Source organism: Lissotriton vulgaris, chromosome 7 (assembly GCF_964263255.1).
Source record: "Lissotriton vulgaris chromosome 7, aLisVul1.2, whole genome shotgun sequence".
In the NCBI taxonomy this organism is placed as follows: Eukaryota; Metazoa; Chordata; class Amphibia; order Caudata; family Salamandridae; genus Lissotriton; species Lissotriton vulgaris.
Genome location: NC_141695.1, coordinates 1612265618 through 1612292610, shown reverse-complemented (window position 1 = coordinate 1612292610; position 26993 = coordinate 1612265618). Strand labels below are relative to the sequence as shown.

Genomic DNA, 26993 nt, shown 5'->3' with positions numbered 1-26993 from the left:
GCTCAACTAGTTTGGGTCCATGCGGTTTGGGGCGCACTCCTTCCACATAAGTGCTGCAACGGATGCAGCAAAGAAAGGGTGGGGGAGGGAAGAACTGATGCGATTGGGGCGCTGGAAATTCGACTGTTATAAGACATACATCAGGATGCAGGGCTTCGGGGAGGTGGAGGCCTGATTCTTCTGTTACTTGTCTCGCATATGTGTCTTTTCAGGTGCGGTGGCAGGGCCGGCCGTGACAGGATTGTCCATCCTCATCTTAGGACACTCTTTTGTGAAACGAGCGCAGCGTTACAAATGGGACAAGACCAGGAGTTTAAATCTAGAATTGGATCCTAGGCTGTTTAGTTGTCATTGGCAAGGAAAGGGGGGCATGAGGTGGCAAAAATGATTTCTGGCATTGAGTAAGGTAGTCAGGGGGGTAATCTGCCCGGATGTGTTGGTTATCCATTTGGGAGAGAACGATCTGGTGCAATGCAAGGGCCTGGCATTGTTGAAACAAATGAAGCTGGATTTGTTGGAGATTCAGCAGCAGTGGTCAGGATGCCATGACATATGATCAGAGTTTATACCTAGGAGTTGTTGGAGAGGGGCTGAATGGGCGGTGGCCATAGATAGGGCACAGAGGAAGATTAACAGGGACAGGAGAGTTTTTTGCGGTAAGGAAGGTTTCGGAAGGATGGAACATCCAGAGCTGCGTTACGCAGCAGTTTATTTCTTCAGGGAGGATGGGGTTCATCTGTCCCGCTATGGCATGGAATTGTACATAGTGCAGCTTAAGGAGGCTTTACATAGGGCAATAGGTGTGTGCAGATACCCGAAGCGTCAGGACTCCTAGAGTGGGGGGATCGAAAAGCCGTCTGTGATGACTTTGAGTGGCATTTTTCTTAGGTCATTTGTGGTATAATGAGTTATGAGAGAACATACAAAGTTTACGTAGTTAGGTAGGCAAAGATAAGTTAGGAAATTGCAAGTTGTGTTTTATAATTGTTGCAGGGGGGAACATGTTTAGGGGAGGGGGTGGGGGTAAAGTAGGAGGACAATATTTAGTGAGGTATAGTTTTGTACGGCACAGACCAAGTGATTTTAAATGTAAGGTGCACCTGTTTCCAATAAAGCAGCCTTTTTCACACCAACAAGCTAGTCTGTGATCTGTGCTGCCCCCCTTTTTGGCCCAAAGGGTACCCGCTGAGACGGCAATCTGGCAATACCCAGAGCCATGCAGTCTGTTGAGAATTCTGTTTGGCATTTGTGATCAACGAGAGAGATTGCGATGCTCGTGGTGTATGAAGACTAATCTTCGAGATGCCAACGGCTTTGGATTGCCTACTATTTATTACTATGGCCTCCCTCCATGTCTGCATGGGTGTTATCATCCAGCCTGATTTGTTCCAAGAACTGCCAACCGGGGTAATGGTACTAAAGAGCCAGAAGAGTCATTGTGGCACTTCCATAGTGGGCTAAGGCCTGCACAACCACGTCCTAAACAGAAGACAAAGCTTGGACTCTATCTTCCAGGCTGGGAAAGCCTGTGTGCACCCGCCTCTTTGGTAGATATCTGCGGGATAAGTCATAAAACAGCCTTATGCCCACTGTGAAGGCATCACCTGATGTCTGGAACAGGCACTGAGACTTCCACCTTCTCTGATCAGGGAGGCTGGTGCATCTTTGAAAGATGAACTAAAAATGAGGAGGTACCCAGCAGTGCAGCTTCTTATCTACCCTGACTAAGCTGAACCCTAACATGTCTGCAAATGATTATTGAGTTTAGGAATCCTACCTCAAGAATGGCTCTAGCTAAAGATTTCTGGCTTTCTACTGTGATCCTTATTGTTTTTTATTGCATATTACCGTTTTATGGATTAAATCAAATGTTTATTTAAAAAAAAAAAACAAATCCGATTGAACATTCATTTTTATTGAAATTGCTAATAACGTATTCTACATAATCTGGTAGCAGTCCTCACTCATCCTCCAACGGAGTTTGAGATTTCATCTCTACGAAGACTTGGGGGCAGATGTATCAAGCCTTTTGCGACTCGCAAAGGCCGAAATTCGCAGAATTTCGGCCTTTGCGAATCGCACAAGGTCTTTTTGCATGTTTTGGCATGCATCAGAAATTCGCAAAATAGGAAATAGCAAAAATTTGCGATTCCTTATTTAGCCATAGCATTTAAGGAATCGCAATTTTGCGATTCCTTAAATGCTATGTATGAAGCATTTTTGAATTGCGATTTATATTTAAGAATTCGCAAATTACCACCAAGTTGTAGATGATGGTAATTTGCGAAGTCTTTAAAAAATGCACAATTTAGCATTTTTGATGGTGGCATGTGACGCACACACATGCCCATAGGGCATGTATGTGCGCCATATGCACACACATGTACATTTCAGGGGTGCAGCAGGGTTTCTTTGAGACACCCCTGCACCCTTGAAATAATTCTCAAATTGCGATTAGCAAATTGCGAATTCGCAATTTGAGAATTACTTCACAATCATTCCTATAGGCCTCCTGGCCCATAGGAATGCATGGGAAATTATTCCTTAATTGCGAATTCGCGAAATGCGAATTCGCAAATAAGGAAGATTAAGGAATCGCAAAATAATAGCGATTTTTTTCATACATTCCATTTTGCTAATTCTAAATAGCGATTCCTTAAAAATCGCTATTTAGGAATTGCAAAATGGAATCTTGATACATCTGCCCCTTGGTTTAGAAATAATCTGTCACAGAGAAAATGTGTTACAACAAAAATCTTTTTAGATTACTTCAATGAAAAAGACGTGTGGATATATATTTACTTTCAGTTTGAAAAAAGACATTGAAATAAAAGTCCAAAGATACTAAAAAGAAATCAGGTATGGGTTTTACCATAGGATATGGATTGGTGTAATTTTAATTTAGGAGTCTTCCTAAAGTCAATTAAAAATGTTGCTGTGAGATTTCGCTGTTGAGGGTTCCCTGCAAAGGTGTTCCTTGGACTGATAAATACCCACCAAATACCCATGAGATATTAAGAGGCAATATTTTTGACTGTGACAATGATTCCTTTGTTATACTAATTAGCTTGTGTTGACTTCACACTTAACCAATGCTTAATAAGGGCTTGTGGTTGCAGGTGGTGAGCACTGCCAATCATTTTTAGATTGAAGCCTACAAAATAGGGCAGTTTCTTACTTGCTAAAGACATCTTGGGGACATTCAGAAAGCCGACCTAGGATTGCATTCTGCCAGTTGCTTATCATTGGCCTTGTGAGTTGTAACTTCCTTTTTCTGGCTTTCAATTAGCTGGCTTTATTTGCTTTAGGCTGTCCAGCCTGTGTTTGTGTCTCCCATTGCCCATACCTTGTATACTGTATTCTTCCACGAACTTCCTTTCTATAAACTGGCCTTCAAATCTTGTTCTTATCTTGTCACATTTTCCGTGCATTCAAAGACAGGTCAAATGAAGGAGCTTGGTGTTTACTTTCTTTCTCTGAATTCACTCTACTCCACTCCACTCCATTTCAATTTACCCCACTCTGCTACAAACTCCTCTCCAATCTATCCAACTTCTCTCCACGCCAATCTACCCCACTCCACTCCAATCTACCCCATTCTACCACAATCTACCCCACTCCACTCCAATCCACCCATTATACCCAACTCCACTTCACTCTGCCCAAATCTACCCCACTCACTCCAATCTACCCCATTCCACCACAATCTACCCCACTCCACTCCAATCCACCCATTATACCCAACTCCACTCCACTCTACCACACTCCACTTCACTCTGCCCAAATCGACCCCACTCCACTTCACTTGAATCTACCACACTCCACTCAAATGTACCCTACTCCATTAAATATACCTCATTGCACTCTACTTCAATCTATCCTACTCCATACTATCCCTCCCCATCTACCACACTCCAATGCAACCCACTCCACTCCAATCTACCACACTCCACTACATTCTACTCCACTCCTCTCTAATCTACCCCACTCCACTGCAATCTATCCCACCGCATTCTAGCCCACCCTACCCCACCTTAGAAGCTGAATCTGGTTGTAAGGTAAGTAGGTCCTGTATGATACAAAGCATTGTGTACCAATAACAAGGCTTTGAATTTAACCCTCTGATGGGCAACCAACGGAGTCCCCGCAGGTGTGACCCGATATGAGTACGCCTTGCAACATTTAGCAAAAGTCGAGTCGCCGCATTCTGGATCACCTGAAATTTATCCATTAGGTGATGGGCCCAAATACAGGAAATGTAATCCTGTTTTTTTTCTAACTCTCCACTATGTCTATCTGCTCAGCTGTTGGCCGAGAATTCATGGAGGACAGCATGAAGAGTCACTCACAAGAAGCACAATTTTCTGTATTTTTCTGCTTTTATAAATAAATACAGACAGGAAACACATTGTTTTCTGTCTGTATTTGTTTGAAAAAATCTGTAAAAAACGGGAAACTAAAAGCCTTATTTATGATTTGTGTGCGTCAGTGACTTGTACGCTGTGAGCGCTTAATGTCCCAGTGCACAGAAGTGGCGTAACATATGCCACCGCGGTCCCTGCGGTGCGGGGGACCCCGAGCTTTAGGGGAGCCCCTCAGAACAGTATGCTGGAATGAGAGCTCCTAGTTGAGTGTGGGGGGAGGGGGGACGTCCATGTACCTTGCAGGGGACCCCCTCAAGTTTATATACGCCAGTGGCGCACAGAGCTGTATGCACTCAGAGATGCACAAATAATGCAAAGGGTCGGATGCTCCAGAGTATTATGAGATGCACAGATTATGGCCCGGATCCAAAACTCTTCAGAGCTACAAGTCACCAAGAGAGGCACGCGGATAAAGGCCCATGGCGCCCACAACTGCACCAATCCCGTGCCCGCATTAAGAGCGCCACATCACTGAAGGGGAAACTACATAGCAACATTAGAAGCACAAATCAGAGGTAAGGCTGGAACGCCGGGCATTCAGGGGAGTACAAAAACAATTTGAAGTAGCCATATTAAAGGAAAATGAACCCAATTAAAAAGCCGTTCGGGCTGCCTAATGAGACCAGAAATTGAAAGGCTGTGTGAGGGGATACACGTGACAAAAAGAAAGAAGTTGGGGGTAGAGAGAGAGATGGAGAGCAAAGAAAGGCTGTAGGGGAAAGTGGAAAAGACGAGAAATGAAAGGCGAAGCAGAGGGGAGGGGGCATGCAGCACGTTTATGGCATTTAGCCACCTGGGCAGGGATAATTTGTTTCTGAAATGAGGCCCCGGGGCGAGGGGGAGAGGTGGAAGGGGTGACACAGATGGAGAAAGGGGGAAAATGTGCGAGGAAGAGGGAGAACGGTGAAGGACCGGGGAAGTACATATAGTTCAGATACACTTCTGAAAGGCACTGAAGTGAGATGAGAGGGGAAACTGTAAAGGAGTGAGAAGAAGAGGGTTGTGTGCAAGTAAAAGGGAAAGATGTAAAAAGGGAATTGTTCGAAAGCAAGAGAGGGAATGGAGTGAGAATGGAGGAAAAACATAAAGATGTAAAACAAGGGAATTGTTCGAAAGCAAGAGGAGGAATGGAGTGAGAATGGAAGTGAAAGATAAAGATGTAAAAAAAAGGGAATTCTTTGAAAGCAAGAGAGGGGCTTCAGTGAGAATGAACTATGAACACGAACGAAGGTGAGGTGAGATTGCGGAAGGGTTTAAGAGGAATAGAGAAGAGAGTAAAGGAAGTGAGTTGGGAAGACCGAAGGCTTGGCGAGCAAGATAGAAGAAGGTGATAAAAAGTAAGGAAGCAATATGGAGGGGAGTATTCGAGGCAGGGTGGGGAATCGAGCCACATGGAGGAGCGCTGACTGCAAAAAGGAGGGAAGTGGAGAAAGTCGAGTCAATGGTTGGAGTGATAGACATTGTGGATAAGGAAGGGGAGGGCAGAGCGGTTGAGGAAAAGACTGCCTGTGTGGGGAAGTGATTCAGAAAAGGGGGTGGTGATGAACAGAGTGTCTGAATTAAGCAGACCACTCTTACCCAGTCCAAAGATCAGGGCTTGATCCATCACTGTTATTTATCTCACTGCACCATCCCAGCTCAGAACCTGGCTATATGCAAATCAGTCTGTCCCTGGCCCAGTGCATCATGGGAACAGGGCAGACTAAACTACCAAGCCAATTCTTCACCAGAAAGGAGACAAGCTACTTTTTGGACTGGGTAAGAGTGGTCTGCTTAATTCAGACACTCTGTTCATCACCACCCCCTTTTCTGAATCATTTTGTCCACCACAAGCGTGGAAGGGTATACTCAGATGTGCATCCCTTGCTCTTTGCACCATCAGGATTCAAGCAAGCCGGGCCGACGACGGCTGAAATGCCAGAAACCGGTCCCCGGTAGCTTGTTTCCTTCCCAGTATAAGAATTGGCTTGGTAGTTTGGTTTGCCCTGTTCCCATCATGCACTGGGACAGGGACAGACTAATTTGCATATAGCCAGGTTCTGAGCTGGGATGGTGCAGTGAGCTAAAAAACGGTGATGGATCAAGCCCTGATCTTTGGACTGGGTAAGAGTGGTCTGCCTAATTCAGACACTCTGTTCATCACCACCCCCTTTTCTGAATCATTTTGTCCACCATAAGCGTGGAAGGGTATACTCAGATGTGCGTCCCTTGCTCATTGCACCATCAGGATTCAAGCAAGCCGGGCCGACGACGGCTGAAAGGCCAGAAACCGGTCCCAGGTAGCTTGTTTCCTTCCCAGTAGAAGAATTGGCTTGGTAGTTTGGTTTGCCCTGTTCCCATTATGCACTGGGACAGGGACAGACTAATTTGCATGTAGCCAGGTTCTGAGCTGGGATGGTGCAGTGAGCTAAAAAACGGTGATGGATCAAGCCCTGATCTTTGGACTGGGTAAGAGTGGTCTGCTTAATTCAGACACTCTGTTCATCACCACCCCCTTTTCTCTGTGGGGAAGTGGTGGGGAGTGGGGATGATGAAAGGAGGGACTGATAGTGAGAGAGGGAGAATAAAACTAAGGAAAGAGGGAGCATGAGAGCGTGAGTTAGGGTGCAGATACGGAATGAGGGAGCAGAAAGGTGTGATGTAGAAGGCCTAAAAAGAAAGGGGTCAGAAAGGATGAAGGATGTAGATAAGGAAAGGAGGGCAGAAGGGGTGAAGTGTACAGATAAGGAAAAGAGGGCAGAATGGAGTGAAGGATGCAGATAAGGAAAGGAGGGCAGAAGGGAGTGAAGGATGCAGATAAGGAAAAGAGGGCAGATGGGGGTGAGGTAGAGTGCAGATAAGGAAAGGGGGAAGAAGAGGGTGAAGGATGCTGATAAGGAAAGGGGGAGAAGAAAGGGGTGAATGGTGCAGATGAAGGGTGCAGATAAGGAAAGGGGGAGAATGGGGTGAAGGGTGCAGATAAGGAAAGGGGGAGAAGGGGGTGAAGGATGCAGATAAGGAAAGAAGGGCAGAAGGGGGTGAGGTAGAGTGCAGATAAGGAAAGGAGGGCAGAAGGGGGTGAAGTGTGCAGATAAGGAAAGGAGGTACAAAAGGGGGTGGTGATGGACGGAGCATCTGAATCAATCAAACACTCACACCCCGTCAAAAGATCTGGGTTTAATCCATCACCGTTCTTTAGCCCACTCTGCCACCCCAGTTCAGACATGGCTATATGCAAATCAGTCTGACCCTGTGTCTCATGGGAACAGTCCAGCCCGAACTACCAAGCCATTTCTTCCCTGGACCGGAAACAAGCTTCCGAGGACCGGTTCCAGGCATTCCAGCCGTCTTCAGCCTGGCTTGCTTGAATCCAGTGGCAAAGTGAGCAAGGGACTCACGTCTGAGCATACCCTGCCACACTTATGGCAACCAAAAGCGGTACAAAAGGGGGTAGTGATGGACGGAGCATCATATAGCCATGTCTGAACTGGGCTGAAGACGGCTGGAATACCAGAAACCAGTCCTCGGAAGCTTGTTTCCGGTCCAGGGAAGACATGGCTTGGCAGTTCGGGCTGGACTGTTCCCATGAGGCACAGGGTCAGACTGATTTGCATATAGCCATGTCTGAACTGGGGTGGCAGAGTGGGCTAAAGAACGGTGATGGATTAAACCCAGATCTGTTGACTGGGTGTGAGTGTTTGATTGATTCAGATGCTCCGTCCATCACCACCCCCTTTTGTACCGATAAGGAAAGGAGGGCAGAAGCGGGTGTAGGATGCAGATAAGGAAAGAGAGACAGGAGGGGGTGAAGGATTCATATAAGGAAAGGGGGCATATCAATCAATCATTCAATCAAAGACATTTATAGAGCGCACTACCTACCCGTAGGGTCTCAAGGCGCTTGGGGTGGGGGGGGCGCTACTGCTCGAACAGCCAGGTCTTGAGCTTCTTCCTGAAGGAGAGGTGGTCTTGGGTCAGGGGCAGGTCGGCCGGGAGGGAGTTCCAGGTCTTGTCTCATAAGGGGTGAAGCATGCAGATAAGGAAAGGGGGCAGAAGGGGGTGAAGGATGCATATAAGGAAAGGGGGCATAAGGGGTGAAGGATGCAGATAAGGAAAGGGGGCAGAAGGGGGTGAAGGATGCATATAAGGAAAGTGGGCAGAAGGGGTGAAGGGTGCAGATAAAGAAAGGAGTGCAGAAGGGGGTGAAGGATGTAGATAAGAAAAGGGGGCAGAAGGGGGTGAAGAATGTAGGTAAGGAAAGGAGGGCAGAAGGGGTGAAGGGTGCAGATAAGGGAAGGGGGAAAGGGGGTGAAGGATGCAGATAAGGGAAGGAGGGCAGAAGGGGGTGAGGTAGAGTGCAGATAAGGAAAGGGGGCAGAAGGGGTGTGAAGGATGCAGTTAGAGAAAGGGGGCAGAAGGGGGTGAAGGGTGCAGCTATGGAAAGGAGGGCAGAAGGAGTGAGGCAGAGTGCAGATAAGGAAAAGGGGCAGAAGGGGTGAAGTGTACAGACAAGGAAAGGAGGGCTGAAAGGGGTGAAGGATGCATATAAGGAAAGGAGGGCAGAAGGGGGTGAAGGATGCAGATACGGGGAGGCGGGCAGAAGGGGTGAAGGATGCAGCTATGGAAAGGAGGGCAGAAGGAGTGAGGCAGAGTGCAGATAAGGAAAAGGGGCAGAAGGGGTGAAGTGTACAGATAAGGGAAGGAGGGCAGAAGGTGATGAGGTAGAGTGCAGATGAGGAAAGTGGAGCAGATGGAGGTGAAGGATGCAGATAATGAAAGGGGGCAGAAGGGGTGAAGGGCGCATATAAGGAAAGGGGCAAAAGGGGGTGAAGTGTACAGATAAGAAAAGGAGGGCAGAAGGGGGTGAAAGATACAGATAAGGAAAGGAGGGCAGAAGGGGGAGAAGGATGCAGATAAAGAAAGGGGGCAGAATGGGGTAAAGGATGCAGATAAGGAGAGGGGGCAGATGGGGTGAAGGATGCAGATAACGAAAGAAAGGAGGGCAGAAGGGGGTGAAGGGTGCAGATACGTTAAGGAGGGCAGAAGGGGGTGAAGGATGCAGATAAGGAAAGGGGGCAGAAGGGGTGAAGGGCGCATATAAGGAAAGGGGCAGAAGGGGGTGAAGGTGGCAGATAAAGAACGGGGAGCAGAAGGGGGTGTAGGATGCAGATAAGGAAAGGAGGGCAGAAGGGGGTGAAGGATGCAGATAAGGAACGGGGCGCAGAAGGGGGTGAAGGATGCAGATAAGGAAAGGGGCGCAGAAGGGGGTAAAGGATGCAGATAAGGAAAGGGGGGCAGTATGGGGTAAAGGATGCAGATAAGGAAAGGGGGCAGATGGGGTAAAGGATGCAGATAAGGTAAGGGGGGCAGAATGGGGTAAAGGTTGCAGATAAGGAAAGGAGGGCAGAAGGGGTTGAAGAGTGCAGATAACTAAAGGGGGGTGCAGTAGGGGGCAAAGGATGCAGATAAGGAAAGGGGGGCAGAAGGGGGAAAGGGTACATATAAGGAAAGGGGCAGAAGGGGGTGAAGTGTACAGATAAGGAAAGGAGGGCCGAAGGAGGTGAAGGATGCAGCTAAGGAAAGGGGGCAGACGGGGGTGAAGGATGCAGATAAATAAAGGGGGGCAGAAGGGGGTGAAGGGTGCAGATAAGGAAAGGGGGCAGAAGGGGGTGAAGGATGCAGATAACTAAAGGGGGGCAGAAGGGGGTGAAGGGTGCAGGTAAGGAAAGGGGGCAGAAGGGGGTGAGGTAGAGTGCAGATAAGGAAAGCAGGGCAGAAGGGGGTGAAGGACGCAGATAAGGACAGGAAGGCAGAAGGGGGCGAGTGAGAGTGCATATAAGGGAAGACTGTAAGAATGCAAATAAGTGAAACCAAGGGTCGAAGTGGTCAGGGTCTCAGGGGCACGACATGCCTATACCTTTTTTAATCTGACAAAAACTTCCCCCCTAATTTATGTTGCAAGGCCATGATCCGGCTAATGTGGACATTTGAGATGCCTCAGCTGAAGTGGAATGGGAGATTGTCCTGTGCTGCGAAGCTGAGAGAGTGTGGACAGCTGAACTAGAAAACTAGAAACAAGTGCTTTCGTGCGAGTGGGGGGAGGGGGGTGTTTGCTGCCTGTGGAAAATGGAAATGTGTGCATTTGGTTGATCTGCAACTGTAAAGGCTGCTTGGGTGCGGAAATTGGCTTTAATTGACGGAGCCACTTGAACAGTATTCTTTTTGAGAAGTATTATAAGGTGACCTGATGAGTTGTGGGGGCTTGCTTTTATTGGACTGTTAGAAAAAATGTCTGCACTAGGCACAGTCTGAATATCGCTCAGATCTAAGTTTTGGAAGCACTTTCTTACAACATAAAAAGTGCATCTATCACTGATTAGTTTAAGTTACATGTATTTTTAATTTCCGGTTTGTGTTATTTTATATGTAGTTTACTTGAAGGTGAATGACCAACAAAATAGTTACAGAATATTCTGTTTTTTTTTTAGCCACGTCTTTGATCTAGCCCTCACGCTCACTGACCCCGCCCCGATTGGACTCAGGATCACAGTTTCTATACTTTTTTTAATGCACGTGGACCACTGATGAAAACAGGGCATGGAAGAAGTGAAGGCAAAAACTGATGGGCAAAAGAGAAAGTGATTAAAGGAGCAGATAACGAAAGGAGGAAAGAGGAGTGAGTGAGAGGCAGCGCAGATAAATACAAGAGAGGGAAAGGGAAGAATAAGAGTAGTTGAGATTAAAATAATGATGACTTGAGAGGGAGAGGGAGGGAATTGGATACAATGCAAGAAAGGAAATGACTTTAAGGAGGAAGAAATAGCGAAATAGTGGGAGGGCACTTAAAGACAACAGGGCATGGGAGTTAGAGGGAGTGCAGAGAGGGAAAAGAGCCAGTGGGTGGAGGGCTCCGGATTAGATACTTAGGGGGAATGAGCTATGGTAGTGCCAAAAGGGAAAGGAGGCCGGAATGACCTAGTGAGGGTGCAGGTTAGTAAAAGTGAGAATTGGAGTGAGTGGCGGTAGTGCAGATGAGAAAAGGAGGGCGAATGAAAGCACGAGGAAGTGACATTTTTACAAATAAGGGAAAAGGTGAGCGTGAGGCGGTGAGGTGGAGCAACTAAGGAAAGGGGCAGCTGGAGAGTGTGAGGGGTGCAGAGAGTGAGGGGGTGCAGATAAGGAAAGGAGAAGCTGGAGATAGGGAGGGGTGCAAAATGTGGGGGTTGCAGATAAGGAACGGGGGAGCTGGAGAGAGTGATGGGTGCAGAATGTGAGGGGTGCAGTTAAGGAAAGGGGAGCTGGAGAGAGGGAGGGGTGCAGAGAATGAGGGGTGCAGATAAGGAAAGGAGAAGCTGGAGATAGGGAGGGGTGCAAAATGTGGGGGTTGCAGATAAGGAACGGGGGAGCTGGAGAGAGTGATGGGTGCAGAATGTGAGGGGTGCAGTTAAGGAAAGGGGAGCTGGAGAGAGGGAGGGGTGCAGAGAATGAGGGGTGCAGATAAGGAAAGGAGAAGCTGGAGAGAGGGAGGGCTGCAGAATGTGAGGGGTGCTGTTAAGAAAAGGGGAGCTCGAGAGAGGGAGGGTTGCAGAGAGTGAGGGGTGCAGATAAGGAAAGGGGGAGCTGGAGAGAGTGAGGGTGCAGATAAAGAAAGGGGAGTTTGAGGGAGTAAAGGGTGCGGATAGGGAAAGCAGGGGTGGGAAGTAGTGTTGGTGTAAATAGGAAATGTAGGACAGAAGTGTGTGAGGGACGTGGTTATAATAAGCAAAAAGAGTGTAAAGGAGTGAGGGTGGATGATGGATCAGGTAAATGAGTAATAGTCGGGGATTAGAGGGTGAAGAGTATGAAAGGTGTGAGAAAGGGAGGACTGTAGTGGAAGTAATAAGGCAAAGAGAGGGAGATGGGCGGAAGCTTGATGGATGTTAAGGGAAGCGGAGAAAGAAATATATGGTGAATAAATGAATATGATAAAAAGGATGGGAGGGAAGGAATCAGGAGAACAAAGGAAGACGCAGGGCACGAAAATTCAAGGAAGGTATGCAAGAGAGGGAGACAAAATGGATAGGAGGAAAACCAAAAAGGATTGTGGTAAAAGAAAAGATTAAAACAAAATCTGAAAGTGGCAAGTGGGCATAAGTAAGGTAGCCTGCTCGGAGCTGTGGGGACGGATGCCAAACTCTTTACTTTCTTTTTTTTAAGAGTTCCCCCGATCAATTATTCATGTTGGTGCCCCCAGACATCCTGGGTACCAAACTCAAAGTGTGCAACAGCAGAATCCTGGGGTACTGCTGGCCAGAGTATGGATTAGCATCAATAGAGTCCCTCTGATTGTATTTCTCTAGATCATCATATGCCTCAGCTCATTGGCCCTGGCTCAAAGTTGCAGAGAACTGGCAGGGCAGTGTGAAGTTGCTGTTACTGTGCAGTAAATCCATGCCTGTACCGTGCAATTGCGGGTTAAGCTCCATAGGATGGGGAATTACCATGTGCCGCCGGATGTAATGGTCATAAAATCACCCTTTCTGTGGGGTTTGGATGCATTTACCAACTGCTCCAAGCAGGTGTTAAATATATGCATCTGTCTCAGGGTAGAGGAGGGTGGGGGGTAAGGGAGGTAAGGAATGTGTAGGTTCTGGCAGGTAGGAGGACTGGATGCTCCTGTTCAAACTGTATCTATTCCCTCTGATTCTATCCCTAAGAGAAAGAATTTGAGCACATTCAGTTATGCAGATGATATCCAACTATTATTTACCATCGACAATACGCCTGATACCATGTCTGAATTGTAATCCACCATGCTGTACATCCGCAACTCGATGAACAGCAATCATTTAAAGTTAAGCCCGGATAAAAACCGGATTGATTGTGATAGGTGGTGCTCGGGATCCTTGTAGTTCACATTTCGGGCCAACTGAGCTGGGTTCCCCCCAACTCAATCTCCCTCAGCGTAGAGCCCTGGGGTTACAATCAATTGTGACCTGTCTATGAAGTCCCAGATTAGAACAGTGGTCTCTACCTGTTTCTTCCAGCTGCAGAAGATAAAAAAAATCTGCAGATTTCTCACTAAGGAAGCATTGGTCCAGACGGTCCTAGCCTTGGTTATCTCTCATATAGACTGGGTGAACTCACTCTATTTCGGTATGCCATTATATCCAGTCAAAAGACTGCAAATGGTGCAGAACCAGGCTGCCAGACTGATTTTCCATCAGCCACGATGGCAACACGCCTTCCCTCTCATGAGGAATCTACATTGGCTTCCTGTAACACAGCGATGCGCTTTGAAAATTGGTGCCTTATTTTTAAATCATTACCTGGCACCTGCCCTAAATTTGTCTCCAATCTTATTCTGAGACATAAACCCACCCGCAATTTGCACTCTGCCCACATGAACCTCCTGGTCACACCAACCTACAAACTGAAGAGACTAGGCGGAAGCAGATTCGCGATGCTGGCCCTCTACCTTTTGGAACTCCTTCCCCCATGATATTAGATCCTGCACTGACCTCTTGACATTTAGGAGACTTTTTAAGACATGGCTGTTTATTCAGGCATACGAATAACTCGCCCAGACTGCTCCTATTTTAGCGCCAGGAAACTGACCGGTGTATGTGCGCGCTATAAATTATTTTAATATAACATAAGATAACATGCTGCCACCACAAGACAAAAAGACAAACAGTAATGCTTGCCCAGTGCTGCACCTGAAACCGCATGTGATTTTTCCAGTTGAATTTACCGCACCAAAAAATTGGTGCGTTAACAACGGCCAACTGAGAATCAGGCGGAGTGGAAATCCATAAGTAATTCTGTTCCCCCTGCATCATAATCATCCAGCACCTTTTACAGGTAACTGCCTGTTTGGTTACATGTGTGTGTCTGTATGTATATGTGTGTGTGTGTGTGTGTGTGTTTGTGCGCAATTATATGATTTTGCCTGGTACTCAGGGTCGGACTGGCCGGAGCTGGCAATACGCGTTTCCCCGGGAGGCTGGAAGGTTGGGGGCCGCTTTTGCAGCAGTGGGAGCTGGTTTTGTTTCCAGGGGCTGTTTTTGCAGCAGTGGGAGCTGGTTTTGTTTCCAGGGGCTGGTTTTGCAGCAGTGGGAGCTGGTTTTGTTTCCAGGGGCTGGTTCTGCAGCAGTGGGAGCTGGTTTTGTTTCCGGGGGCTGGTTTTGCCGTGTTGGGAGCTGGTTTTGTTACTGGGGGCTGGTTTTGCAGCGGGCTGCAATATCGGCCCCCAGTAACAAAAGCAGCAAGCAGGCATTTCTAGCCTACCTTGGCCAGGCAGTGCTTCCCCAGTGACTAGTAAAAGAAAATTGCCAGAGCTGCTTTGGATTCCCAGTCTAGCCCTGTTGGTAAGCTGAATTCCTTGCACTAAAGGGGCACCTTCCTGTGGGTGGGGCCGTTGTAACCCCTGTACCCAAGCTCGAGCTGATGTGTCCTTGAAAATAATTGTTACATAAGTGACTTCGCCACTGACGTAACAAAACTTGAGGGTCCCCTCTGCAAGGTACGTAAAGGAGCGCCCACTGGACTCAATCAAAACAGGGGCTGTCCGGCCAGAGTACTGTGCTGAGGGGGGCCCTAGAGTTTGCCCCCCCCTTCCCCTCCACTGCAAGGATTGGTGTGACCTGTGTTACGCCACTGGACTTTGCTTCAAAAACACACTTTTCTTACCAAGCCTGGTCCCCTGGAGCCTGCAAGAATAACCTCTTCGCTGGCTGACCAGAACATTTAAAATTTAAATTATGTTCCATTTCTATTGAAAAATTCTTAAGGAAAACTTTGCAAAGCATGTACTCATTCAAAGGCCAATCCATCTTGAAACTTACTGTCATCATTAACTGCAGAAGAAAATCCAGGCTTATGGCAAAATTATTCAAGGCTCATTAAATCATAAAAGTGCAAAACGTGTGAAAGCAAAGCGTGACCATGACCATGAACGTGCTTGTTGTGCGAAGACGCAGCCTTTGCAGACACCTCCTGAGCCAACTGACGACCATTCGTCAGCATCAATAGTGACCTACCAGAGGTGTGGCCCACTGCACACTCCAGTGTTTTTCAAATGTGCGCGAGAAAATGGCCATAATAGGAAGACAAAACATTTGGGAATCAGGTAAGACTATTCGCAGGAGTCTTAATAAATGGTTATTTGAACAGCGTTCATTTATAATTGATGTTACTTCGCTGTGGGGTATGGAGAAATCTGCAGCAGGGACATTGATGGGTATTTAGTCAGATGAACTTACCTAAGCACATGACACAAGACTAATGTCATTTAATCATCCCCTCCAGTCATTGTTTCAGCACTAAAGAAAGATCTCATTTGATTAATGTTTTAAGTTGGTTCAGATGCCTACCGTAGGGTTTTATTTGGTGAGAGATAGTTGGACCTGACATCCTTGGCATGGCCCCTCCCCCATTTCTTTGCCTTCCATCCTTCTGTGTTTTCTGACCTTGCTTTTGTTGGCTTCAGGACTCTGTGCACTTTACCACTGCTAAACAGTGGTACAGTGCTTGCCTCTCTCCTTAAAACATGCTAACATTGGCTTGCACCCAATTATCACATTTAATTTACTTGTAAGTCCCTAGAAAACTGGTACTACATGTACCCATGGCTTGTAAATAAAATGCCACTAGATGTCCTGGTAGTGAAAGACTCTTATATTTGTTTTTCATTACTGAAAGGACTATCTTTCCCTAAGGATGGCATTGGGTTAAGTTATACATTTAGTAAATGATAACTTTCAATTGGGAGCAAGAAGGAATGTTGAGTTTGGTGTGTAAAGAATTGGAATTTAAAACCCTCTTTAGTGGCTTTAATGGTACAATGTCAAACATTCACCCCAGTACGGAGATCTAGGCCTAAATCCATCGTTGTTTGCTCACCATACCATACCAGTTTGGACCCAGCCATATGCAAAACAGTCTTCACCCTGCACCCAATGGGAACAGTCCAGCCCAGAATGCCAGGCCAGTTTCTCCCTGGACTGAAAACAAGCATCCTAGGTCCGTTGTCGGGGTTTCACCCCTCATAAGCCAGAATAGCTTGACTCCAGTGGCTTGGAGAGCACAGGACCCACGTCTGGGCATACCCGTCCCACTCGGGGTGACAAATGCAAAAAGAACAATTGATTGACAGAATGCAGAACAATGTCATACATTCACCACAGTACAGAGATAAGGGCCTAAATCCATTGTTTGTTGCTCCCCATGCAATTCCATTTTGAACCCAGCCATATGCAAATCAGTCTTAACCCTTTACCCAATGGGAACAGTCCAGCCTGAGCTGCCAGGCCAGGTTCTCCTTGGACTGGAAGCAAGCATCCTATAACCGGTTTCTGGGTTTCACCCCTCATCAGCCAGGATATCTTGACTCCAGATCCTATGACTTGGGGTGAATGTATGGTTTATTCAGCATTCCGTCCATCATTTTTTTGCGTATCACTTTTGGAAAGTTGGCATTTTCTCTTGTCTTAACCATTTGGAGCCTGCAGCCTGTTTCCTGGATCTCATGACTAGGAGTAGCTGGCAGGTGGTCTTTGTATATTGCTCCCAGCAAGTGAGATAAAGTAGCATAGGTGTTATCAGGATGGCCATCTCTGACTTGATGAGGGGTAAGAGTTGACTTGTCACCTACAACACTTGCAAATCACAAAGGCTCTGCTGAGCACACTCACAAAGGGTTTGCCACTAGTCTACTGTGAACCCAGACAATCTGGGGCCAAGGCAGGGGGTGGAAACCTCCAGAGCCTTCTCCTACTTCAAAGTGGGCACCGGATATAAATACTGGATCCTCAGACCTAACTTTTTCATACACCTCTGGACTTGTGGAAGACTCTGAAAGACTGCTGCGCTGTTCTGCAAGAAGTACTGCTAGTCTATTCCCTGCTGACATGCATCTTGAACCTAGGACCACCAAAGGTGCTCCAAGGGCGAGTTGGCTGGCCTCCTGATCAGAGTTTCAGGGACAGAAACTGCTCCAACCACCTTGAAACCAACACCTTGACTCTGCCTGCTGTGAGTCCTACTCCCCAACTTGCGCCCTCCCAGTTGTGGATCCTTGGAAGTGGGCCTGAAGATGCTCTGCCAGCCAGTCATGGTCATGTGAGCAGAACTGACACAGCGCAATGCATCTCTTCACATCCGCTACGGAACTGCAGCAGCATGACACATACAGATGGCGAACCTTGCATCGCAGCCCGTAGTCTCCTCAGAACTACTGCTGCACTATGCAGCCTCGACACTGGCCTTCACATCGCAAACTGATAATAGACTGCATCCTCAACAACGGCTCAGGATTCCGCATTACAGTACTGCATCTTCCTCTGAACCGGAGCTGTGTGACGCATCTGTGCGACGCATCTGTGATGTAGGAATTTGCATCTCAAGTCCCTGGCTGACGGCATCCTCAATGATTATGTAGGGTTCTGCATTGCAGCCTTGCAGCTCGGCAGAACCCAAACTGTGCAATGCAAACTCAATGCAAGATCTTGCAATGCTCCGCAAACCAGGATTTAAGGTACTTTTTTCAGCTGGCCTAATTGGGTCCCTGTATCCAGCCCGTGCTCTATCGTGGTTGGCCTGAACTTGTGACTTTGTCCCAGTCTGCCCCAATCAGATAACCATAGTTGGCATTTTGTGCTTCTAGGCACCGTTTTTACTTAAAACTTTGAAATTACACATCTCCAGTTCTATTGATTGGATTTTTGTCATTTCGGTCTCAAAATATTTACTGTATTTTTCCAAATGGGTGTAGGATTTTTCTCGTGTTGTTTGGTTTCACTTTATTACTGTTTGAAGTGTTGCATAAATAATGCATTACACCTAAGTTAAGCCTGATTGCATTTGTGCTAAGATACCAGAGGATTAAGCACATGTTGATTTGGGGTTTCCTTGTATTTCACCTTGACAGAGATTATGGATCTTGCTTGAGTAAGGTTGCACCCCCCTCAACCATTACTCCAACTTACAATATTGGTGTTCAGCAGTGAGATTTGGACTTGTGTTTGTGTTGCCCATACAGCAATTTTTTGTTAGATCATAGATTAATAAATTGTAACAATTTGAGTTTCTTTTAAATTCACCTAGATTTGTCTTTTTGACTTTTCCAAATTCCCTCTAATTCTAGATGCCTGTTGTGCCTGGAACCACACCTGCAAGGATGGAGTTTGAACTTGCCAAGTAGATGCCTCAACTGTGGCTGAGATCAAGGAGTTTTGTAAAGAGAGGGGATTTCCATCCAAGCACAACGCGAGAAATCTGAGCTCAAGATGGGGCTGAGGGCCTGGGCGGAAGTCCATCAGTCGCTGGTTACAGCAACAGAAGGGGATGATGATGTGGAAAGGCAGGGAGGGGACCTGGATAGCAGTTCTGAGATGCAGCATTCAGCTGAGGGGGATGACTGGACTCCTGCTAGAGCAGAGAGCAGTGTACCTCCCCAAGGTCCATCCCCAGAGGAGCTGGTGGAAAGGAAGGCTGACAGGGAGCTTAGGCTGCAGATGACCAAGCGGAAGATGGAAGAAAAGAAACTGGCTATTGAGGCTGAGAGAGCCTTGGCAAAGAAGAAAGCTGATGCTGAGAGGGTCTTTGCAAGGGAAAAGGTTGAGGCTGAGAGAGATTTGGAAGAAATGAGACTAAACATGGGGGAGAGGAGAATGGCTCAGGGAGCTGGACATCAGAGCTAAACAGGTGGCATCCAATAATTCTGGTAGCAGCATACATGCAGTGCCCTTAGGAGATGAGAGGGTGCACAAAGGATCTGGTGCCTAACTTTGCTGTGGGAGATGTGATTGACAACTAGTTTGAAGCCTATTTGGTTGCTTTGGAGATGAATGGGGTTCCTGAGGAGGATTGGGAAGCAAGTATCTGGAACCACATACCTATTATCGGAAGGGATGCCCTACTGACCCTAAAGAAGGGGTACAGTATGAGGTATCACCCCCATGATGGACACCCTTGTCAGGAAGTATAACCTCATCCCAGAAAAATACACGTAGAGGTTTAGGGACATTAAAAAGCTTCCCCATCAGTCTAGGGTGGATTATGTTGATTCCTTTTGCAAGGCACTGAATGGATGGGTATAGTGGCAGTGTAGTGAAAGATTACCAAGGGCTGTACAATTTAATAGCAAGGGAGCATTTGTTCAGACTTTGTTTTGCAAACCTGCATCAACACCTGATTGATAGGCAGTTTACTGACCCCAGAGAGATTGCCAAAGAGGTGAACCGTTAGCTAAGCATCAGGCCCCACAAGAAGTTATCTGGGAGCAGGGGTCATCACAAGGGTGGGCAGAGTCCCCACCAGAAGAAAAAGGGGGTGAGAGAAAAAATAAAAACAAGGTGTTCTTGAAAGAGTCCCATGACAATTCCCCAGGGCAGGATTCCCAATTCCCGCCTGAACAGAAAAAGAGTAAGTTCCCTGACATAGGTACTCAGGGAAGTTCACCCCCAAGTGCTATAGGGGGTGCAGTAGGTTTGGCACTTCAAGGGTGATACCAAGTGTCCCAAGGGGGCTAAGCACCCCACTGGTGCGCAGACACTTAGTGTAGTGCTAACTAACACCCCCCAGTTAGTATTGGGGTACTGCAGTAGCTACCCTGGTGCCCCTGGATGATGGAAAGATGGTGCCAAGGGCCCTTATGCCTAGCAACACTAAAAAGTAGAGGCAGTGGGTCACCATCAATGGGAAAAATGTGGAGGCTCTGAGGGACACAGGAGCCAGATGACAACTGTCATCTGTCAACTAGTGTCCTCAGAGCGGGCAGTCTGTAATGTAGTCCTCCAGGTTGTGGTAGCTAACAACCACCATACAGTAGCTCTGGTTCACTTTAAATGGGGGGGCTCTCAGGTTTCTTGAGGGTAGCTGTGAGTCGATCCAGGTCTGTGGATTGGCAGCTCGGTAATGACCTGGAGAATACCACCTGGAAAGAGGTGGAGCTTTGGTCCTTCCTTGAGATGTGAGGTTGCCTGAGTGGGTGTGCCTAAAGACACGGGCCATGGCCACCTTAGAGTGCAGTTAGAGCTGACCTTTAGCCAGAAAGTATGGCCCAGGTACCTGCTAAGAAGAGAAAGGGAAAGTGACACTGGAAACCTGCTCCTGAAGCTCCAGTGGTTCAGGAGGATGCGGGGAACAAGGGAAAGGTCCTGGAACCCACAGGGGAGGACATTGCCACCCTGGGAAACCTGCCTGAACTGAACAATTGACAGAAGGAAGGAGGTCCCTCCAGGAGAAGCTCTGCAGATCACAGAAGGAATGCCCTACTCTGGAGGGCCTACGGCAGCAGGCCAAGGCCCAGGCAGCTGGTGACACCTCTGGTGATCATCTGATTTATTGGGAGAATGGTCTCCTTATTAGGGAGCCTAAGATTCCTGAGCGTGTTCCAAACATGTGTTGGTGGTCTCCCAGTCCTACTGGAGCTGGCCCATGATGTTCCCCTGGTAGGTTATCTGGGCAGGACAAGACCTTTGGCAGACTTGTCACCCACTTCTATTGGTCCCGGATGAAGATGGCCTCAGATGCATTCTGCAGGTCATATGAGACCTGCCAGGAAAGTGAGAAATCAGGAGGAAAGAGCAAGGCTCCCCTCCCAGTTGGTACCCCCTTTGAGAGAGTGGGCATCTAAATTGTTGGGCCTCTGGACCCCAAGACAGCCATGGGCAACATGTTCATCCTGGTCTTAGTGGACCATATAATTCGCTATCCGGAGGCCATTCCTCAGTGCCCAGGGCACTGATGGGGATATTTACCTGTGTGGGAATAAGGCATCCATTGGAACTGTACTTTTTGATCTCCTAATTACTTTGACGATGTCGGACAGATCTGCATGATGATGTGCTGACAGAATATTGAGATAGAAGAAAAGTCTGTACATCCTCTAGATGCACGTAGCTTTTGATATTTTCTCTGTCGATATTGTGTTCACAATATTCTGTTACCACAATATTGCTATGCTCGATGTTTCGTAATACAATCTGCATGACATTTTAAAGGTGTTTGACGTTGCTGGCTTACATGCTTCATTTCAATTTTTTTATAGCTTAATCAAGAGGGGCTACATTTATTTGGGGTGCTCTAAAAGTAGCATTTTCCATTTTAAATTCACAAGGAATATTTGCTCCAGTTACTTCAAAAATTGTTAAACCAGAAATTGTGAATCACAATGACACCAGACTTGGCTTCAAGATGAGACCTTATTCAGAACAAATACTTTTTGATGTTTGTTGGTTCTCTTATGTAGTTACTGACATATTTGCTGTATAATAAAGTGTAATAGGTTTCAAATGGTTAATCTTTTGTACATTTTAATATTTAGGTTCGAGAGCCAATTAAAAATAATAACTTCAATATGAGAACCGACTTTTAAATTAGTAAACAAATATTATTGGCTAGGCTTCTGTTTTTTGCTGTGTGCATTTAGTTCTGTAACGCTTTTCAACAAGTTCTAGAACCAGTGAAAACTCCTTCTGGAATTGCTACCTGTCACCAATTGAAAATTAGGGGCCAGATGTAGGAACCCTAATACCGGACGGTAATGGCCGAAATTACCGAATTTAAGAATTCGTTAAATTACCGAATTCTTAAATACCGTTTCGGTAAATTACCGAATCTAAAATGTAGGAAGCACTCAAGTGAGTGCTTTTCACCTGTATGGATTTGTTATTTACCACCAACTTCAAGTTGGTGGTAAATTACGAAAACCCTAAAAAAAGCAATTTTTTGCACTTAATAACAGTGCCATGTGGCAGACATACATGCCCTTAGGGCATGTATGTGTGCCACATGTGCACCCATGCGCAATTCAGGGGTGCAACAGGGTGTCAAAGTGACACCCTGCCACCCTTGAATGTTTCCCCCCTTTTACCGAATCGGTGAATACCGATTTGGTAATTCCCTTTCATTCCTACGGGCCTACAGGCCCATATGAATGAATGGTAATTACCAAATCGGTATTTACTGATTCGGTAAATACCGAATCCTACTGATTCTGTAATACTTACCGAGTAATTACCCACATAGCATTTACCGATTCTAAAAACCGAATAGGTAAAATTCGGAATTTTAGATTCGGTAAATGTAGTTTACCTACATCTAGCCCATTGTTCTTGATGCCACTTCAGTATGCAAGCAGGTAAGATATAAATTAAATTTTTTTACTTAAAAGAGACAGTAATATTTGTTACAAAATTTTTTTTAATCCCCCAAGACTTATAAATTACTTGGATTTGCCAGTTATAGTAAGCAATGCAGCCTAACTGCCACAAGACACTGCCCATGACGTCACACATGATGTTATTGTTATTGTTATTGTTAATTGAGATTTATATAGCTCTAAATCCCCGACAGGTCTCTTAGCGCTCGGTGTCCGATTTTATGTATAAGGTTACACTTTTAGGTCTGTGAATCCACCTTGAGAACCCCGAATAAAAAAAATTACAATTTCAAAAAAAGCCCAGGGAGCTAAAATTAACACCTTGGATAGGAATCTGTGTTCAGTGCCCCCTACCACGACGCGGGAGTTTGAAGGACTCAAGCTTGTTATGGAGTCTCTTTGAAGTGAACTCAACACTATCCAATCGTATCTGCAGAATGTAGGTCTCTGTGTATCATAGGTGGGGCTCCCATTTTTTTTTGTGGCCATTTCCGTCTGTGTTTATCCATATTTATTTTTTGGCCATTTTATCTGTATTTATCCATATTTATTTTGTGTTTTGCGTATAAATGAAGTTGCAAAACTGTACAGTTCCAAATCTATTTAACTGATAGACGCGCACTCATACTTTGATGTCTGTCATGTTTTAGCTATTTAAGCTGCCAAATATTACACAATACATCCACTGGTAAATGCTAGCATTATACCATAAATGTATGTTGACATATGCCATTATTTGAAGAAATTTCATCCTCTATTTCAATTTCCCATGCTGTCCATCTGCTCAGCTACTGGCCTATATAATTCATGTAAAACAGCATGGAGAGTCACTTAAAGGAAGCCCAATTTTCTGTATTTATCCACTTTTAAAAATAAATGCAGACTGAAAAACATTGTTTTCTGTCTGTATTTATTTTAAAAATCCGTAAAAATGGAAACCAGAGAGGTTTAATCATAGGCGAGACAATTTTCACTATCATGTACTGTTACACTCTAAGCTGTCGCACGTGTGCACACACTGGTTCGGTCTGGACGATCCCTCATCCTTTAGTTCCTTTCAGGGAACATTGCAAATACTTACACAGGAGCAACACATGAAGACCATGCAGAAGGACTCCATGACGCCGCCGATGCCCACCACCCAGGTGAGCCTGAGGAAGAGGATGACCCCGAAGATGTTCTGAAGGCAGGGCAGGTAGACGCCCATGAAGGTGCCCATGCGCGGCGCCTGTAGGAAGAAGAACGCACAGACTGTTACTATCAGTGAAATCATAAACACTAGTCATATAAGCACTCTCACCATGAGACCATCAGTAGACCATAGGCTCTGGTGAGAGCATCAACCACGCAGCCAGTGGATAAACCAAAAAATCAGTCAGGGAGAACAGAGTGACTTATGTACAAATTTTCTTCTAAGCATTCCGAAAAAATGCTTAGATCTTCACACTCTACTTGTGAGCAATTGTAACTGGAAAGAGCTTTATGACTCTTATATTGAGATCAGTCAATTTGTTAAACATTTTCACACATTTACAAGTTGCAACTGGAAACCATGGCTTTTGAGAAATAGCTTGGGGACTTATTGACAAATTTAAAACAGGCAGGTTTAATTTCAGCCTTTACTTAAGTCTCAAGGGGCCCGATGTAGGTAAACTCCAATTTACCACTTCTTAAATACCGAATCATACCGATTCGGTATTTGAGAAGTGGTAAATTGGAGGGGGGAGATGTGGGTATTTCAGAATCGGTAAATACTGAATCTGTAAGATTCGGTATTTACCGATTCTGTAAATACCGAATCGATATCCCCCATTGATTCCTATGGGCCTTGAAGCCCATAGGAATCAAAGGGCATTACCGAATCGGTATTTACCGATTCGGTAATTACCGATTTCTGCAAGGGTGCAGGGGGTGTCACTTTGACACCCCCTAGCACCCCCAATACAGGCTTGGGTGCCATGTGGCAGGCATACATGCCCTAGGGGCAGGTCTGCCTGCCACATGGCATAGGTGTGCATGCACACATGTGCATGCACACCAGAATCGGTATTTTACCATGAAGTTGTATTTCATGGTAAAATACCGATTCGGTAACACCTGTGGGACTCAGAAGAGTCCCACCTACATTAGGAATTTACCGAATCGGTAGAATTACCGAATCAGTATTTTACCGATTAGGTAATTTTACCGATTCTGTAAATGTGCAGTTACCTACATATGCCCTTGGAAACGGGCACCTGCATATCAAATGGCCATTTACCGGTCGGAAACGGCCGAAATCGGCCGTTTCTGACCGGTATTAAGGCTCCTACATCGGGCCCGTGATTCCTTCTACAAATGCATTTTCCTCTTAGCAGCCATGAAATAAATAGTGAGATATGTCGCAGTCAGTTTTTGTGGAACATATTACAGGCTTTTCTCACTTGACGGGTGTTGGACATGGCCCTCCTTGGGGGATTTCCCTAAAACATTTAGCTTTTTTTTCCACTTCATTTTTGCTGATTCTCTTTTTGTGGCCTTAAGACTCTGGGCGTTTCTCAATGTAATCCAGAGTGAAAGCGTGCACGCCCTTCCTACACATGCTTGGATGTGGTGCTTACTTGATTGGTTTAGGTGTTATACCTGTGAGTGCGCTGTAAAGAGGTACACCACATACCCAGGGCAGGTACTGCACTGGTAAATAGTGGGACACAGCACTGATTGTACCACCCGCCCAAATAGCCTTCAAACATGTATCAGGCCTGCCATTGCAGGCCTGTGGGTGCGCAGTTGGGCTTATGCTCAGGTTGGCATTTCTTGGTCATTAGCCATTCCTGGGTGGACCTTCCACTACCACTGGAGCATCCCTAGGGGAAGCCCTGAGGGGCGGAGCAAGTGGTAGATGGAAGGCAGGGCAGGCACACATGGGTGTTTCATGCCCAGGTAGTGAAGAACCCCTATGTGGGTTTTTCCTACTTTTGAAGTCGGCTCTTCGAATGGGACAACACCGGGGTTTGCTGATCCTCTTTTAGGGGCCTTAGGGCGATGGACACTTTCCCACTGCCGTGTGAAAGTGCTCGCGCCCTTCTTACACACATTAGGAAGTGATGCTTTTGATGTTTTCAAACATGTCCCAAGCCTGCCAATGCAGGTCGCTGTGTGCATTCTTGCTGTATGTTTTTAGAACATGTGTGCGCACTTGTACCTATGATGGTTTTAAATATGTGTCAAGCCGGAAATTGGAGGGCTCTGGGTGTGCAATTGTGCTTATGCTCAGGTTGGCCTTTCTAATCCACTGGCCAATCTTGAGAGGACCTTTCACTACCCCTAGAACACCCCAAGGGTAAGTTTTAAGGGGAGAAGCGAGTGGTGATGAAAGGCAGGGCAGATACACATGTGTGTTCCCTGCCCAGACAGGGAAGAATACCCATGTGATTTATCACTACCAATGAAGTTGGTTCTTCCCATACGTTAACATGGGGAAATGGTTGAAATTACTTCAGGCTGCAATATTGGTTTGCAGTGGCACAGTCTCATAATGTTTCCTAACACTGGATTCACAATGACAACCTCTCTCCTGTGGTAAAGGTGGTTTTGTCATTAGTAGCTTAGAAAATGCAACTTCTAGAAGGTGGGCATTTCTCTAGTCTAAAACTGTTTGTGTGCCTTTTAGTTTGACTCCAGTCCACAGTGGAGGCTGGGTGAGTACATCTGTGCATTCCCCAGCAACAGCTATAAACTTTGGGCAAGCAAATGGAACGACAGACCTCTGGCATTTGAGGGCTGGCTGGATAGAGTGGATGGAGAGGTTTTGACACTTGACCTCGGGGAACCAGATCATGGCCCCACTAAAGATTAAGATTTGTATTCCATGGCCCCATGGCAGACAGGACTGACATTTAGGGGAGACAAACAAAGCACAACCAAAGGGGATGATGGATGGAGTGTTGAACATTGCCAGCACTCACCCCCAGTCAACTGATCCGGGTTTAATCCATCATCATTCTTTAGCTCACTCTGCCACCCCACTTCAGACATGGCCATATGCAAATCAGTCTGACCCTGTGCCTCATGGGAACAGTCCAGCCTGTGCTTGCAATGTTCAATACTCCATCCATCATCCCCTTTGGTTTTGCGTTGTTCGCCCAAAGTTGGCTGGGTATGCCCAGACGTGGGTCCCTTGCTCACTTTGCCACTGGATTCAAGCTAGCCTCGCTGATGACGGCTGATTAGCCAGAACCCGGTCCCAGAATGCTTGTTTCCGGTCAAGGAAAAACATGGCTTGGCAGTTCGGGCTGGACTGTTCCCATGAGGCACAGGGACTGATTTGCATATGGCCATGTCTGAACTGGGTGGCGGAGTGAGCTAAAGAATGATGATGGAAGAAACACAGTTCAGTTGACTGGGGGTGAATGCTTGCAATGTTCAACACTCCGTCCATCATCCCCTTTGGTTTTGCTTTGTTC

At 46.4% G+C, this 26993-nt stretch overlaps 1 protein-coding gene across 1 annotated transcript in view; it reads right to left on the bottom strand.

The window, feature by feature from the left end:
- The window catches only part of SLC12A5 (solute carrier family 12 member 5), an 814812-nt gene that overhangs the window by 288871 nt on the left and 498948 nt on the right, over nucleotides 1–26993 (bottom strand). The window contains exon 4 of the mRNA XM_086932544.1: nucleotides 23630–23776. Within this exon, the coding sequence (XP_086788670.1) occupies nucleotides 23630–23776 (147 nt within the window). The remainder of the gene's footprint in view (nucleotides 1–23629; nucleotides 23777–26993) is intronic.